General features: G+C 40.4%; 2 protein-coding genes and 1 non-coding gene across 3 annotated transcripts; 2 read left to right on the top strand and 1 right to left on the bottom strand.

The window, feature by feature from the left end:
* The first annotated feature begins 24 nt into the window (after positions 1 to 24).
* On the top strand, positions 25 to 97 carry trnar-ccu. The gene has a single exon. It is a non-coding gene; the product is annotated as a tRNA-Arg (tRNA).
* A 3625-nt stretch (positions 98 to 3722) lies between these two features.
* LOC120729201 (macrophage mannose receptor 1-like) lies at positions 3723 to 7154 on the top strand. Its single transcript, XM_040024731.1, has one exon. The coding sequence runs from the start codon at positions 4894 to 4896 to the stop codon at positions 5641 to 5643; it is 750 nt and encodes a 249-aa protein (XP_039880665.1). The 5' UTR covers positions 3723 to 4893; the 3' UTR covers positions 5644 to 7154.
* Positions 7155 to 7713: 559 nt separating this feature from the next.
* On the bottom strand, positions 7714 to 16592 carry LOC120729200 (mitochondrial glycine transporter B-like). The gene is given in 8 exon segments (XM_040024730.1): positions 7714 to 9268; positions 9369 to 9532; positions 11267 to 11408; positions 11410 to 11436; positions 11688 to 11867; positions 12263 to 12347; positions 14058 to 14182; positions 15003 to 16592. Coding segments are annotated over 8 exon segments (897 nt in total). The 5' UTR covers positions 15054 to 16592; the 3' UTR covers positions 7714 to 9145.
* Between the last annotated feature and the right edge of the window lie 1365 nt (positions 16593 to 17957).

The following is a 17957-nucleotide window of genomic DNA, read 5'->3' as shown; positions in this document are numbered from 1 at the left end:
GTTTTCTCGAGATGACTCGTGCGCGCCCCAGTGGCCTAATGGATAAGGCACTGGCCTCCTAAGCCAGGGATTGTGGGTTCGAGTCCCATCTGGGGTGGAACATTTTCTTGGTATTTGTAGGTTTATCGTTCTTTATGATACGTTTCACTTTACACAGTCATCATTGAAGCTGAGTGCAAACATCACAATAAAGATGAGTCATTCTCACTGCTTTATTTTTCTTTCTTTCAAAGACGTACATACCCTTTATACAAAAGTATAAAACATTATAGTATATGTCATGAAGTTAAGTTAAATGGATATCACTTTGGACCAATGAATCTTTAGGTTAAGTATATGAAGTCCAGTTCACCGTACAACAATCAGCATTATTCTCACTTCAGCTCAGCAATGTTTATATAATGACAAATCAAAGAAATAATCCTCTGAAAGCAGTTTATCTTTCAAGGTAAGGACATAACAACATTTTAGAAAGGAAGCTAACAACCCAGGAATCCCATAGTCAAACTTACGCACAATAAGGAAACATAAAGAACATTTAAAAAAATAAAGAAATGACCTTTTAACAGTAAGAAACCTGCAGCAGAACAAAACTCAGGGAGGGGCAGCCATCTGTGACTGTTTGTGTGGGGATACAATAAGGATGTTAACTGTAAGACACAGCCGCATTTGTCCATGCGAAGCTGGGAAATACTGAGAAAAGAAAAAGTTATATACATCATAGGACATTGACTGGCAAACTCAATGAAAAGCAAACTCCAAAGCAACAAAAACACAATTATAAATGCATGGCTTGAAAGGCAAATAAGTTATTTTGTTTAAATCAGTCTCTGAAGGCTACCTAGGTAGGCAGGCAGGTAGGATTCGTTTGTCCTCCACAGTAAAAACAGCAGTTCAGACACTGAAATTCACCATAAAACAATTTTGCATGTCCATCTTGATATTTGTTTCTACAAAACAAATATCAAGATGGACATGCAAAATTGTTTTATCATTGTGTTAATGATCCATAATCCACATCATGTTGTAGACGGATTGTACATAGATATGTTAATGATTCATGTCATTAACTGTGTCTCCTCCTTTATCAACTCGATCCAAGTGACAGAGCTCAAAAAAGACAGTCTCATTCCTCCCGTGAGAAGAAGCAGGACAGAGAAGATCGTCATTGGAGCGCTCATTCTTACCAGTGCCTGCAGGTTGGCTGCGATCCAGATTGATATCTCAGAAGACACGACCTTGTTAGAGGCAGAGAAAATGTGCATCAGTAAGGGTCAGATTCCTCGTATCAGCTTAATGTGGTGAAGAAGAAAATGACCTGGGAGGGGGCCATGAGGCACTGCAGACAGAGTAAGAGTATCCTCATCAGCCTGCTCTCTGCCAGTGTGACCACTCTGGCCCAGATGACTCTGTACCAAAACACCACAGAGTGGGTGTGGATCAGTTTGCGTTACCTGGGTGATCGCTGGCTGTGGGTGAACGGCGATCCTCTGGTGTACGACGCCCGGCCCCACGGAGATAAGAACTACCAGTGTCCACTGTGGAATCGCTGTGGAGCTTTAACTAAAGGGGGACAGTGGGAGAACCGGAAATGTGATAAGCGGCTCAACTTTATCTGTGCCTGAGTGTAAAAATTTAAAATGTTCCCCTATAACAACAACGGATGTAGACTATTATAGAAATGAATTATAGTTTGTTTTTTTTATTAGCAGTAGATCAGCTAATCTAGAATCTGACATCCAACTATCAGACTCATTGAAAAATGTGCAGATGTCTTAAAAATAAACAAATACATAAAAATGTGTACAATTTTTATGCTGAGGGAACAAAATTTGTAGAAACAGTGGTGAAAAAATATCTCAAACATATTTTCAGCAATATGACTTTTTCAATAATGATTTAGCTGCTTGTATTTACATGAATCTTTCTGTGTGATATCTGTAGTTGAAGCAGTCTCTTGTCACCAATTTGCATTTGAAACCTTTCATAAATCTTAAATGGGCACCTCTTATTCAAAGATATAATCAAAGCAAATATTTGGTTCTGTGCATTTTCAAAAATATTAAATAGTCTATATATATATATATTTGCCTCATTTTATGCACTTCATTCTCCTGTCCAGCATATTGTATGACTTTGCAGACTCTTTAATGTTTTCTACTTCAACAAATTGTTCATTTATATTTCAACCAGTGATCCTGATCTTGAATTCAGTGTACAATAAACATCTGGCTTATTAACAACCAAATAATGGCTACCTGATATTTTATAACACAGTACATGTGACTGGGTCTCCCCTGGGGTCTCCTCCCGGTGGGACATGCCTGCAACACCTCACCCAGGATGCATCCTAGTCATTTGCCCGAACCACCTCAATTGGCTCCTTTCAGTGTGGAAGAGAGCGGCAATACCCTGAGCTCCTGAGCTACGAGCTCCTCACCTTCTCTCTAAGGGAGAGGCCGTCACCCTTCGGACAACAACATGACATTAAAACTTTATTTATAAACACTGAGCTCTAATACTGCTGCTGTGGTTGGATCAGTGAAAACGCAGCAATCACAGCACACATAAAAATATTTAGCTTATAGTTTTAAATATGCAGTGAGCTCAAACTTTCTATGTTTCTACATTGAAGCATCACACACACACACACACACACACACACACACACACACACACACAGATGACGAGCTACAACTATGTTGGCTCCTGGCTGATTCTAGTTCTGATTGGCTCTTATTTTTTTAACTTTTAGCTCCACCTCTTTTTGATCCTTTGTCTCACTCCACTTTTCTAATGGCCTGCCTCTCCCAGAGAGCGAGAGAGAGACTCTGCAAGTGCATTTATGTGCATTTTTGTGACGCCCACATAAAGACTCTTCTGAGAGAGCACACAGTTCGTGGTGGCGAGTCATCCCTGATGGGTGGACTCTGCGCCGTTAGTCAGGTCTTTGTTGTTCACAGCAGGCAATAATGACCAGTACACGTTGTAAACACAGCAGCCTGCTACACCAATCACACCACAGACTGTACCACACCATCCACATCAAGCCTTAATAAAAATGTCCTTTTAACACCTCATCAGGCAAGTTGTAATCAAATTTTTACCAAACCAACAATCAGTTGACACTGATTAAATCAAACCTGAGAACCAGAGTTATATAAATACATTTTGTAGCTAAATCCCTCTATTTTATGTATAATTAAGAGAGCGCTACAGCCCTTTTCAGCCAGCTATAAAGACATGAATGGGGTCCTCTGATCAAATATAATTGTCGTTATTTTTAGTCTCCTATTTCATCCTAGTTTATGTTTATGGTTGCACCAGCCTGACATTTGAGAACAGGCTGTTTTACAAAATTGTACAACCTGCATCCACAGACACGTTTTAATGCACAGATCAATCCATCTGGGTTTATTTGGGGTTCACTTTTTGCCCCAGAGGCACTCCAACATATAAATGCCTGAATAGCAGACAACCTGCAGCAGATTTTTGGTGGAGTAAAGGGCCCATTCAGGAGATGTGATTGAATCAAAAGGTGTTACTTGTATCCCTGTTTGAAAATTATTCAAAAAATTAAAAACTTCAAACTTCTAAAGTGGATTTCAAACATGTATGATTTCACGCTAAAATCACTGAAAAAGTCAAGTTTATTTATGTGAAAAGAAAATATCTTATCTGGGGTATGCTACTTACTCTTTCCTCTTTTTATGATTTTTATGAACTAGCAACCTGTCCAGGGGTCACACGCTGCCCAGCATCCCTGCGACCCTGAACCGGATAAGTTGAAGAAGATGGAGGGATGGTTGGATGGATGGATGTCATAGCCAACAACAACATATAATTAAAGCTTTATAGTATCACATCTGGTCATTTCTGAGCCTGCTTTGTGTTCATTGCACATTAGAAAATGGTCTGACTGCTTATTTTTCTAACATGACTGCATAACACACATTCAGTAGACCCTTTCACACCCCTTCAGTATATTTTCTTGCCACTGTTCTTTTAGAGGCTGTTGGCAGGTTGTGATGCACACTGAGGCTTCAGTTTTGCCACAGAAAACATGAGGGAAGCATGTAGACAGAGAAAATGACATGTGAGCTCAAACAGAACATTTGGTTACTCAATGTAAAATGGAAATAAATTTACTAAACAAAATTGTTCAGGAAAGTTTGTGCCGACTTCCATGACACAAGTTCATCCCCGCAATTTTGCAAGAAAAATGAACCCAGTGCCTATTTCAATTTTACTTTTGGCTTTGAAGCCTGACTACATTAACCTCGTGCTTTAATGTTACGTCACCAACATGTCCTTTTAGTGTGAGATAAATCTATCAGCAGCTTGTGTTATAACTCTTAGTTAGTTTTAATATAGCCATTTATTTACCTTTATCTACCCACGTTAAGTGAACTTACCTGGGTGGTTTACTCTCCATTACAGACCACATTACATCAGCATAATCAGCTTCAGTATCACAGAGAGATAATGTGTACTTAACATGTATGAACTGTTTTGTGCATTTTATGTTCAATATAGGTATTTGTTGTGCCTGAAAATGAACAAATAAATGAATGAATGAATGAATGAAGGCAACAGTAGTTTTTAGTATTTCATGTGGTCTTTGCTGATGCTCTCAAAATGCACGTGAAACATGGAGGTGTGGGGGTTGGAGTGCATTAAAGATGATGGGCCACACCAGGGTGTGGATTTCTACCACACCCTGGTAGAAATCCAGGGTGTGGTAATCAAATTGTATTTACATGATGTCATATGCATGAGATGCAGTGACAGAAGAATGAGGGAGTCAGCAGGAGGCGTTCCTCAATTTATTTCAAGCAATAACTGAGGAGGAAGCACAGGCTAAGGCTCATCACACCAGTCGGCTGAACCAGCATGAAGACCCTGCTTTGGAAAATGCTCTTTATTGTAAACGCCTCGCCGTACCTGACAGGGCAGAAATTTGGTAAACATGTGTATGTGCAAAACAGATTGAACTGGTATGATGCTCAACAGTACTGCCAAACCAATTACACTGACCTTTCCCCTCTAAGTACAAGTTGGGAAGAGAAGCAACTGAGAAAAGCAACTCTGGGAAAAGTTTCTGGTGAGTTCTGGATCGGTCTCTACAAAACAGGCACATACTGGAAATGGTCAGGAGGAGGATATGAAACCAGCATAGTTTGGGATGAGTCCCAACCATCTACATATTATGATCTTTTTGTTCATGTGTGCTGGGACGGCTGTACCACGGTGACGGGATGGTTTGGTTCCTCACGATTGAGAGAACTGCCCTTTTTCTGCTTCAGCACAACAGTGATGGAGGAGAAGATGGCTTGGGAGGAAGCATTGGAGTACTGTAAAGAGACACACACTACGCTCACAAGTCTGACCTCTGAGACCGAGAACCTTTTGACCCTGAAAGAGATCCAGCAGGGCACCGTCACCGATCGGGTGTGGATCGGGCTGTGCTTCCTGGCTGATCGCTGGCTGTGGGTGGACGGCAGCCCTCTGATATACGAGGCCTGGTCAGTAGGGGATCGGGAGCACCAGTGTCCAGGTCGAAATTACTGTGGAGCTATAAACAAAAACGGAGTGTGGGAGAATCTGGACTGCAAAGAGAAACTCAGTTTCATTTGCGTGTAAATCCCAATTGCATTTGAGCTGTTAAAGCAAAGGTTTCTTTCTCAGTTTTTGTTTCTCTAGTTTTTGTGCTGAGATTTAGAGTCATCCTGTTTTTCTTTCATCCTATGTAGCGCAGAATGACGAACATACAACACGAATGTCTGTCAGCTTTATTTTTCTAAAAACAAATGTAGAAAAAGTGTGAGAATGTTTATTAGAAGTTAACTTTGATGTAAAAATTCATTTAGAAACTTTTGCATGTGTAAAAGACTTAAAAATGGATTCTCATAGGTTTGCCAACCGTTTTGGTTTTTAATCTTTAGTGAAGTGGCATTACTTGACGTCATCTTTGTTAATGTTAGGCTGGTTCAAGAGAAAGGCTTCCTACATGCTGTGCTGCTGTATAAATGTTTCCCACAAACAGCCAGAGAAGATCTGTTCTTTCTTAACCATATTCATCAATAACCAGCTGCTGATCCAGTGTGTTCCTCAGTCTGTGGAGGTACTCCAGTTCCACAGTCTTGGCCTGCAGCTGGTGACAGCGTTCATCATTCTACTCTGCAGCATTTCAGTTCAATCCAGGCTTATCTACATGGCAACAATTTTAACAACCTATAGTGGAAAGCCCCAACAATCAAGCGACCCCCTATGAGCAAGTACTTTGTGGCGTTAGACAGAAAAAACTCCCTCTTAGCAGGAAGAAACCTCCAGCCGAACAGGCTCAGGGAGGAGAGGTCATCTGCCATGACTAGTTAGGAGGAGTGAGGGGAGGGGAAAAGAAAAAGCGAGCAGCCCAAAGCTTCCAGCTGTGAGTGCTGATTAGAGCGGCCATCCAGTTCACAGGGGATCTTCAGAGCACAAAAAGGCTTCTGATGCAGTCCAGCTGCAGTGGATTGAAGTGCGCCTGATATCGGAGGAGAGACCTGAGACAACTGATTGATGCTGAGGACCGTTTTCAGCAAGGGATTCAGCAGGAGGCTAGCAGACTGAAGACTGACTGAACTTTCAAAATAAAAGTTTGGAGTGTAGTAGATAATAAATTTGTCTTTGATGGTCTTAGCATGAGAATAGATTGCACAATACATTAGTTATAAATATAATGTTATGGCTTTGGGTGCCAAAATGAATTAAATAAAAACATCAATAAATAATTAAATTAATGTCATTAGTTAATTAAATGTCTCATTAATTAACACTGAATATTAAATATATAAACAAATTCATTTCATTTAAAATATTAAATACATTTTAAATTTTAATTGATAACACATTTAATTATTTAATGATGCCCTCCATACATTCTGTGGGAAACTGTATATGATAACATGCAGATGACTGATCATTGTTCTCACAGGCTAGCCCTAGATAATATCTATTGAATGTGTTACATCATCTAATTCTGTATATTTATCTTGACTGTGTTTAATAGCAACATGCATGTTCTGTCAGTAACGTGGATCACAGTGTAGTCTGTATGGTTTAGAAGAAATGTTCTGGATACAAAACTGCGAATAAAATGATCAAACGTCAAACTCCTCTTCATTTATAACACAAAGTCAAAATCATTTTTGGAAAAAACAAAAACAAAAACAGGAGATTTTTATTCAACTTAAAAATCAGACAGGCACAGCATCTGTCAATTTTAACAACCTATAGTGGAAAGCGTACCGTACCGTAACACTGAATGCAGGACAGTCACAACAATGGAGGTGAGGTGGTGGGAATTATGGCACAGCTCAAGTTAAGACAGCAAACATGGAGGCTTTTAAATGAACTCGTACTTCACTACCTTTTTCCTTTAAACAGCCTGTAGGTCTGAAGAGACGCTCAGCGCCTCACTTTCATTAAACTGGGCTTATCTGCTGACTCACAGGAAGCCATTATTATAAACTCCTCTCACGTAAAACACACAATTACTTCTTGGTGGCAACCATCGCTGTTCTAAGATCGCACCGAGTGGTCTTTCAGTTTGCATTTTATGTACAGACACAAAGACATTATTCTCTATTATATCACCTCTTCTTTTATATTAATAATAAATAACATCTATGCAAACACTCTACAGGAATTCATTAGTGTGCCCCCTTTTTCTTGTTAAATCAGCAACTCTGTATTAAGTCACATATTTACAATTCCAGAATGAGGCTGTACAAAGACAAGATCCACAGCTCCATCACCGGTATGGACTCCTTATAAACCTTTATAAACATGTCAGCGCAATGATTAAGCAATGCTTCACTTGCAAGCTTAATATTCTGGAAATACTGTTTGATCATAGGAGGTACCTGACTTCAGCAAAACCTGAAATACTTAAATGACTTCAACTTCGCCTGGTAACCTAAATATATATATGTGTACTAAGAAAATAAATTTGTGAAAGTGCTCATTTAAATGCAGGGAGAAGGGCAACCTGCAGCACCTTTAAAGGTGGAGTTTTCTTTTAAACGCAGAAATCTATGTTTACATTCAGTGTTTCCTACAAAAATCAAATCCCTCATCATAAAATAAAGTCAACGTTGCCATATATATATATGCTACTCCTGTGTGCAGAAAACTAACAAAACTACCGAGAATCAAAACCACAGTGCTACTGAGAAGCTCCACAGGTTGTCTCAAAATGAAAAATCCTACAAATTATCAAACAATTTATTTATAAAATTCATTTAAAATAAAAAAATCCATAAAATCCTGACTTTTTTGTTGGGTTTTTCTCGTGAGATGAAATCACTGCTATTCATTGATTTAGCTACAGATGTGGCTATCATTACGCCGAGTCGAAAACGCACCATAGTTTTATATAAACGTAGCTAGCAAAGTTTTAAGCAATACAGCAACAAAGGCTTTAACACAGTTATTAGCATTGGCCTCCATTTTCCCATAATGCAGCTGTGTGAGTACTGATTGTCTGAGCGTGAAACAAATAAACTTCTCTGCTTCTTAAAAAAAAAAAAAAAAGAGATCAGTCAGCAAGTACGAAACATTGCTCAATCTTGTCAGAACAAATATGGCAGAACCTGCAGTGCTTTGCTTCTTCATCGGATGTAAGGGACACCAGCTTATTGAGTGTCTCGTTTGTTTCTACGGTATTTTAAAACATCGTCAAAGGCAACTCTGTTAGCCAGAAGAGCCACTGGCCCCGTTTTCTGATTGCTAGTAGCCATACCTCAGGAACATAAATATTAGGAGGGACGAGTTCACTTCACAGCAGGGAGTGTCACTACAGTCCGAGACGGACATAAGAGTGCTTCAGGTGTAACATCACAGTCCCAAACAGTTTCACACACACACACAGCAAACACACAAACAGAGCACTCTTACTCATGTCTTTCAGGCATTTATCCACCTGCTTCCTTTGCTTATTATCTTGTTACTGCTGGCTCACTGACCCTGTAAGCTCCTGAGCTCCATTTACTTCTTAGATGATAATAATAATAATAATAATAATAATAATAATAATAATAATAATACAGAATTATCCTCTTATAGCTCTTTCCCTTCTCTTGCAGCTAAAAACTTTTGCTCTTCAGGATTTGAGGCCCATTTGAGCCATCAGCTGTTCATACACAGTCCAAGCCATGGCAGCCATGAGAGTGCGTCGAAGAGACCTGGGCACAGCTCCACGAAAAAACCCAGCCATGCCGTGCTCCTGAAGGAAAGGCCAGAGCAGCAATGCTCAGTTAGATGTTATATAATAGTGAAAGTGTTGCTTCTTACTGAAAAAACACAACAAGAACGTGAGTACACACCATGTAGATGCGGCGAACTGCACCTGCTGTGCTACAGTGGGAGGGTCTGACTTGAATGTGAGTCTTCACTACATCTGCAGGCTGCGTTACTACTGATGCCATGACACCTGCAATCACCCCACAGCTGAAGTTCACCAGCGGGGCGTAGGGCGCCGAGGTCACCTCTGAGAGAAGAGAACCCGAGGATGTCAGATGATTTAAATAAAAACAATCAGTCAAACCACAGAAAGAGAAAAATACGTGGAAAACATTAAAAATCACAGTTTCACAAAGAGCTGCAATGATTCATTGAGTAACTCGATTATAAAGAATATTCAACACAAATTTCTTGCTGCGATGTTTTAATGTTAAAACTCTGTAGCGCTCAGTTGTCTCCGCGTAAGCGCGAGCATTTCACCCACATTTTTATTGGCATGTAAATACAGTGAGAGGGTTTTTGACACATGTTGTTTTTGGGTAAAATACTAAAAATATTGCAGTTTCTAAAATGTTAAACCATGAAGCAGTGGATTGTTAAAGACCTGTGCTTTTCTCTTTTGAATATTTATTATGGCTCATTAATAAGACAAAAGTATTTATCAGTATTTAAAGTGTGAAAGGGTATTTTGAGAACGGCTGCTTTATCCCATTACTCTATTAATCGATACTCAATTATTTAAATGTTTGATAGCGACAGCCCTAATGTACATCACCAATTCACTTGGCCACACCCCTAACAGTAGCTTGCAATTACAAGGCAAGAACCCATTTTTAGACAGTAATTACAAGTTACTATTAGGAGAAATGGGATGCTCTGTAACACAGGCCTCCCATCATCTTAATAATACTGTTTAATTACAGAGTAAGAAGGGGAAATAGGATATTCTATATTAAAGCCTTCACTCCTAATAGTAACTTGCAATTACCATGTAAGAACCCCTTTTGCACATTGCAATTAAAAGCCCTCACATCCCCTCAATGATACTGTGCACCTACAACAAGAGACAGGAGTAAGGTTACACAATAATAAAACATGAACCTCTAATATTACTAGATAATTAGAATTTACAAAAGGAAAACAACCTTCTTTCTTACAATATACTCACAGTATAATTATTGTTACTCAGTTTTTGTCTCTCTACCTACATTTTAAGCATTTGCCATAAACCATTTAATTTGTTTACATGGTAAAAGTTGGGAAACTACATCAGAGCCGTATTATGAAGCGCTACCAAGACATCAGTGCTCACAGTGAGGGTTTTCCACAACATGTTGCTTCATATGTTTTACATCAAGTGCTTTTAGCACAAAAAAGGTGTGAAATGGAAAGGAAATGTGAAAATGGGAATGCATCAAGTTCAGGATTTTTGCTCATAATTAAATAAAAGCTCTCTTATTCACAAGGGGCCGTCACAGCGGGCATCTCCGCATATCTTGACTGGGTAGATTTTTACCCTGGCTGGTCTTTCTGACACAACCACAAAGGGATTTGTGTCTGCTCCCAAGACTGAATCCAGGATCTTTCGTGTGTTATGTGAATGTAGAAACTGCTACACGATGGAGGGACTTGTCAAAGAAAATAAAGGACTTTCTCTAATGGTTCATATAAGCTGGGCTACCTTCTGCGGTGGATGTGAATAAATGTGATTGTGATTGTGCAGCATACAGCTGCTTGCACATACGTATGCAGAATTTTTAGCCACCCAATTTACTTCTTCAGTCATTCATTATCAGTCTGTGCCCAGCTTTACAGATTTTGCTCACAGAACGAACTGTACAAGCACTAAATCCACCCGATTGATTTTCTGCACAAGCGTTAAAACACTAATGCAAATTTCTGCTCAGCGGGTGTACAAAACATAACTCTTCACATTTTTCTTAACCTCCATTTTGATCTGCTGACTGAGTGTGACTCTCACCTTGAGGCAGCGCTCTCTTGGCCTGGCTGTAAAACATGACGTAGATGCCGGAGAAAGGAGCGTCGCGGAGCAGCGTGGCAGTCAGCCCAGAAAACAGAGCCCTGATTCCCTCCGTCTCATACATACTCCTCAGAGCACCAGGGCACACTCGCATAACTGTAAAAGCCACTCTGAAAAACACAGAAAAACTGAAATGAAAAGTCTTTAATCATGCGGTTGATTGAGTGACAATAGATGTAAATGACTGCCTTTGTATCCACACTACGTGTCTCCACAGAAAAGAGGGTCATAATAAAATAGAGCAAAAACCTCTGACTAAAAGCAGTTCCACAACAACTTTATTTTAAAAACAGATGTGAGAAGATTAGTAGATATTTCATCTCTGACCATCTGGTGTCAGAGTCTGTTAGCTGGTAGATACCTCGAAGCGCGTCTTGATGACTGTGAATGGTAACATGCAGACTCCGGCCACAGCTCTGGCACCCGCTCCGAGCAGAACAGCCTCGCCAGCGTTGGGTGCTCGGTCCAGGAAGAAGTGCTGCTTCAGGGAGTAGAAGGTGCTGAAGTAGATACCCACCCCAGGGATGCAGCGCACAAATGACTGCAGAGGGAGAACAGTTTTTGTTGTCTTGGTTAAAAAGAAAGGCATAATTTACATGGGTTTCTTAGAGGGGAGCATGCGCTATGAGTTTGAGTGTTGGTGGGAGAATAAAATTTCAATTCAGTTTATTTATATAGTGTCAAAATACAACAACAGTCGCCCAAAAGTTCTATTTATTGTAAGGTAAAGACCGTACAATAATCAAAGGAAAACCCCAAGAATCAGACGACTCCTTATGAGCAACCACTTGGTGACAGTGGGAAGGAAAAACTCCCTTTTAAAAGGAAGAAACCTCTGGTAGAACCAGGCTCAGGGGAGGGGCAGCCATCTGCGTACAAACGTGCAACAAACAGGATTTGTTGTAAATAATGAAAACGGTGCATTCAGTTGCTCACCGGTGAAACACCTTTCCACAGACTGAAGAACTTCTCTGTCCTAATAACATTGATGAAAACGCTAAACATTCCCACCTTGGGTGCGCTGCAAGACAAAATTTTGAAATCAATACAAACAAATTAAATTGTGCAACAAACAAAAAAACATTACACACTACTGTGCAAAAAAACTTAAGCCTCCTCTAATTTATATTTTGCTTCCAAGGAGCCAGGCTTTCTGAAGGTCTTCCAAAGTTTTTTTATTTGGAAATTGGCTGCTTTTCCACCAATTTTCAGTCCAGTCCTTGTACCCGACCACTTTCAGGAATTTATTTATTTTTTGGTTTGTTAAGCCACTTAACACTGACCTGAGTCATTAGAATAGAATAGAATAGAATTCAACTTTATTGTCATTGCACATGCACAGGTACAGGGCAACAAAATGCAGTTTGCATCCATCCAGAGCATTAGAGCATAAAATAAGACGCATAACTCAAAGGATGAACCAGCGTTGTGTCTACAAACAAACAACTTTAAAAAAGATTTAATTCTAAATTGTATCTTTAGGCACGGCGGTTAGCACTGTTGTCTCACAGCAAGTAGGTCATGAGTTCGACTCCATCTTTCTGTGTGGAGTTTGCATGTTCTCCCCGTGTTTGCATGGGTCCTCTTCCTCCCACAGTCCTAAGAACTGTAGTTAGTGGGGCTAGATTCATTGGTGATTCTAAATTGCCCCCAAGCATGAACGTGAGTGCAAATGGTTGTCTGTCTCTCTGTGTTAGCAGATTGGGGACTTTTCCTGGGTGTACCCCGCCTCTTGCCTCTAACTGGTATAGGCTCCGGCCCATACCAGATAAGGATAAGCTAAGTGGATGGATGGATCTTCAGGGACTTTTTTTAAGAGCAGCCTGTCATAAAAACACATCATTTGTTCCCATTTTCTTTGACAGGCATGAAACACTATTTTTGCACCAAGAAGGTGATTGCCAAAGAGCTATTAGCTGAAAATTCAGCATGTTCAGCGTGATGTGTTCTTAGGAAAATGGATTAGCCACCCCAGAGCCCAGACCTCAGCAGTGACCTCAACCTTAACAGAACAGAACAAAGGGCAGCCAACATCCAAAGGAGAGCCTTGAACGTCCTTGAAGAAGCCTGGAGAACTATCCCCGAAGACTACTGAAAGAAATGACAAGAAAATTTGCCCAGGAGAGTTCAGACTGTCTTGACGGATTAAAGCAGCTACACCAAATATTGTACAGTTCTAATGACTTGAAAGTCAAACTATTTCCATACACTGCTGCACTAGTTTTCAATTTTCAAAGCAAAACATAAATAAATGAGGGGTGGCCCAAGACTTTTGCACAGTACTGTAAACACTCAAAGACATGCTGACAATAAATGGTTACAGCTGTGGTGAATCGCTATTGTGAAATCAATTACCACAGAAATGATCCTTCTGGAGCTCTGTGCTAAAGAAAGGCCTCCACATGTGAAATAAATAAAAATCCACTTTTAAATGTTTACATTTGCTGTTCTCAGTGGCTGTAATTGCAACCCAGCAGCCTGACAGTATAATTACATGCTGCTGGTGTGACTAACTGCCCCATATGGGTCATACCAAGAGATTGAGGCTGGCACTGCCAGAAGATTTTGTCCTCTTATGCTTTGTATGTGTGTGTGAGTGGGTTAAAGTCAGAAAAAGAGAGGGGGAGAGAAAAAAAGTATAAAATCAGAGGCATGGTGATGTACACGTGTCTGATGTACATGCAGGTGAAATGTTCTCACTGTGTATCTGTGTGAATGTGTGTGCACACACCCGGGCTTGGCATTGTTCTGCAGGGTCTGCAGTCGTGTCTTCACCAGATCCAAAGGCTGGAAGAGGAGTGTAGAGCAGGTGCCACTGAGGGAGCCACACATAAATGCTTTGAGAGCTGGGTGAGCCTGAGTACAACGACAGACAAGAAGGACGGTGGAGGCCGACAGAGAGACGAGGAAAAGGAAGGATGGGAGAAAACCAACGAGAGGACAAGCGAGGAAGTGACATGAGAAAGAAATGGCGGACCAGAAAAAAGGAGAGAGACAGAAAACAGACAAGAAGGGAGATAAAGCAGAAAGAAATGTAAAGGATTAGTCACAGCGTAAAGAGGATAACGAGAAAAATATGCCGTTCAGCATCTTCTTCGCCACTGGTCACCTCTTGCTGAATGGCAGAGAAATCTGTATATATTCATTCTCAAACAACTATGCATAAAAACAGCTTGACAAAGCAAAGAAAATATATCATAAATATACATGAATTGGACTTAGGATTAAAATCTAAACATGTTTGTGTGACATTTCCACTGCAATAAAACACCCTGTAGCACAGAGCAGAGGCCAGGTTCCTACACAGTGGAGATGATGGAGATGTGTAGAGACAGTTCACTCACTCACTCACTCACAGACACACACACACTGTCTGTTGCATAGAATTAAAGTGAGACTGAACATTATCAGTGGGTACATGCCTTGTAGACAAAAAGGCAGGCAGAATGTGACACGCAGACAGGGGCTAAATTTAGCTACACCTGAAGGTAAACTGTTAAACAGAAATTATATCAATTGGCAAAAATAAATAAATATTCCAACAACAATAACAAACCACAAATAATCATAATCAGCCTTCTATACGTTGCCTTTACACACACACACACACACACACACACACAAAAACACACGAGACACTTTAAATCACACATTAAGCACAAAGATGCTGTCCTACCTTCCCCGGGATGCCCGGGGCTCGGCTCTGAGAATCCTGTTTTTCCTGCATTTTGCCCACTTTCACCTCCCTCTATCTGTGATGCTGCTCTTACAAATAACATATTATAAAATAAACCTCCATCTCTTACAAACCTTCCCCTCGCTCACTCGCTCTCGCCAACCTACAATGGCTTTTCTCCTGCTTCCCGTCCTCCCTCCCCCATTTCAGCAGCCAAAGCAGAAGCTTAATCTAGCCCACGTTTTTCTACGGGCTTCTATCTTTATCTTTCAAACACACACACACACACTCGCGCGTCTGTATTTGGTGCTCGCCCCTCTGTATAGCTCAGTGCTAAAATGCATCTTTTTCAAATAGCATGAGTCATGGAGCAGTTCACGTGGACTTTACATTTAGGTCAAAAATAAGGATGCTAGTTTTAGTTTTAACAGGAGAAAATATGAAGCTATACACTGAGTCACTTTATTAAGAATAGCTGTTCAACTACTCGTTAATGCAAATATCTAATCTAATTAATGTAAACATGGCCAAGACGACCTGCTGAAGTTCAAACAGAGCATCAGGATAGGGAAGAAATTTAATGTAAGTGACTTTCAACATGACACTGCTGTTGGTGCCAAAAAGGCTGGTCTGAGGATTTCAGAAAATGCTGATCTTCTGGGATTTTTCCTACACAGTCATCTCCAGGGTTTATAGAGAACGGTCCAAAACAAAGGAAAACAAATCCAGTGTGTGACAGCAAAAATGCCTTCCTGGTGTCAGAGGTCAGAGAAGAACGAACACACTGCTTTGAGCTTTAACTAAAGCAACAGTAACTCAGATAACTACTCGTTACAACGCAAGTATGCAGAAGAGCATCTCTGACCAAACATCAGGTCAAACCTTGACGCAGATGGGCTAGAGCAGCAGAAGATCACAATGTAGCCAGTCCATAGATAAGGAAATAGGAAAAAGAGGCTATAATTCACATGGGCGTCGATTTGCACCAATACTGGACAATACACGATTGAAGAAATTCAATTCAATCTTATTCTAAGAGTTTTAAGGTGCTTTACATTGTAAGGTAAAGACCCTACAATAATACTTTGAAAATAGACAAAACCCCAACAATCAAGTCGAGACCCTATGAGCAAGCGGATGAGTCTGGTTGGATGAGTCTCAATTTCTGCTGTCAGATTTGGACAGTAGGGTTAAAAATTGGTGTAAACCACATGATAGCATGCTCTTTTTGGTGTAATGTGTGTTATATTTTGTGTGTGTGACGACTTTGGGCCTCATAGTACCAACATAATAGAGCATTGTTTAAATGTTACTGCCTATCTGAGTATTGTTGCTAAAACAATTCATCACTTTAGGATTACAGTGTACAAGCCTGTACCTAATGAAGTCGCCTGTGGGTCTATACTGTCATACAAGGTGTGCATTTCCCTAGAAATACTGAGAGCTACAATTGAAATGGCATTTCTATAAGTAAGCGACAGACATCACTCGTGTTTCCCTGCGCTAAAAATCCCAACTGTTTTACGAGGGAAACGTGTCGCATCAGGTAATTGACCATTTGTCTGCATGCTGTCAATGACAAACATGGCAGCACTCACCGCTGCCAACTCCATCTTTGAGCTGGATGCTGAGCCGGACGGGTCCAGTTTCTCCTGTGCTGCCGCCGCCGTTTTGAAACCGGTTAGGTTAGGCCACAGTGGATTCAAACTGGAGAAATCAGATGGCAGCCATGAGTCACATTTCAAAACATTGAGGTTGCCGGTGTAGCGGCTAATTTAGCTGGCTAGCTAGCTGTCACCAGTGTGGTAAGGTGAAGTTAGGACATCGGCCAACATTCACAAGCCAGCTGTTCTTAAATCATATAACTGCCTTAAAGCGACCAAAGATGTGAGCTCCAACAGGCAGATTGGTTTCAGATATCCAGAAAAAGTCACTCAAACACATCTAGCGACTAGCTAGCCTGGTAACGTAGCATGCTAGCTCCTCTTACCTGATGTTGTAGTGTTTCAGGGATCGCTGGAGGTGACAGCCACCGCTGTTAGCTGAAGAAAGTCCATATTTTATATTTACTGCGATAGTCTGAAAACATTTCCTTTAATCCAGCGTTACCTTTAACACTTTAACGCCGCCTGACAGGGGTAGCTCAACGACGTTAGTGTTAGCTAGCCAACTTCGTGAGTTGTGCGAAATAAAATGTAACGCTAACACGTCTGAGTGTGAGTTCCAAATAAACCGGGTGTGTCTTCAGTCAGACCACGATCACTAAACACGGGAGTGGTGAAACGCGAATCACCACATGTACCTGCTGCGGCTGTTGGTGAGCGGCCGGTAAAGTTCACCTGCAGGGCAAAGCCGACACACACAACTAGGGTATGTGTGTGCGTGTATTGTCAAACATGTTATGTATCGAGGTCAGTGTGACAGATATCCATCTTTTTTTCTTATTGAGCTCCTTTATTTGACTTTTTCTACATAATTGAGTTTATCTGCTTATAGTGATTTATCATTTATTTATCTATTTCTGTCACATTCACTTTTATTTGGCTATAATTGTATTTCGGGCGTTTTGCTATAGCAGAACGTATCCTTTACGTATGAAAACAGTTTGCCGATTTTAAACTTAAATGTTTAAATATTAGAATTATTTAAACAGATACTTTGAATATCTCCTCCTAGTTTTTATTTTAGAGCACAAACAAGGACATGCATGCACTGTAAAATGTAAGTTTCTGCATTTCTGACAATAGCCTCAAGATGGCGCTGCTGTTCCACAGAAGATGAACATTGCAACATCAACAAGGTTTACTTGATATTTTCTTTCATTATTATAGCTTTAGAATAATCACCACTTGCTGAGTATACCAGAGGGACAGCTCTGATTGAGCTGTTTAGAGAAAAAGGTAGTGACGTGTTGAGACGAGCCATGGTCGAGATATATTTGACAAAGGATTTTGA

The sequence above is a fragment of the Simochromis diagramma genome, unplaced genomic scaffold (genome assembly GCF_900408965.1).
Source record: "Simochromis diagramma unplaced genomic scaffold, fSimDia1.1 OVJJ01000302.1, whole genome shotgun sequence".
In the NCBI taxonomy this organism is placed as follows: domain Eukaryota; kingdom Metazoa; phylum Chordata; class Actinopteri; order Cichliformes; family Cichlidae; genus Simochromis; species Simochromis diagramma.
The sequence above is the reverse complement of the archived record's forward strand: the minus strand, read 5'-3'. Positions and strand labels throughout refer to the sequence as shown.

Bases quoted from the DNA above. Each gene is read 5' to 3' on its own strand.
- LOC120729201 (XM_040024731.1), top strand. From the start codon at position 4,894: ATGAAGACCCTGCTTTGGAAAATGCTCTTTATTGTAAACGCCTCGCCG.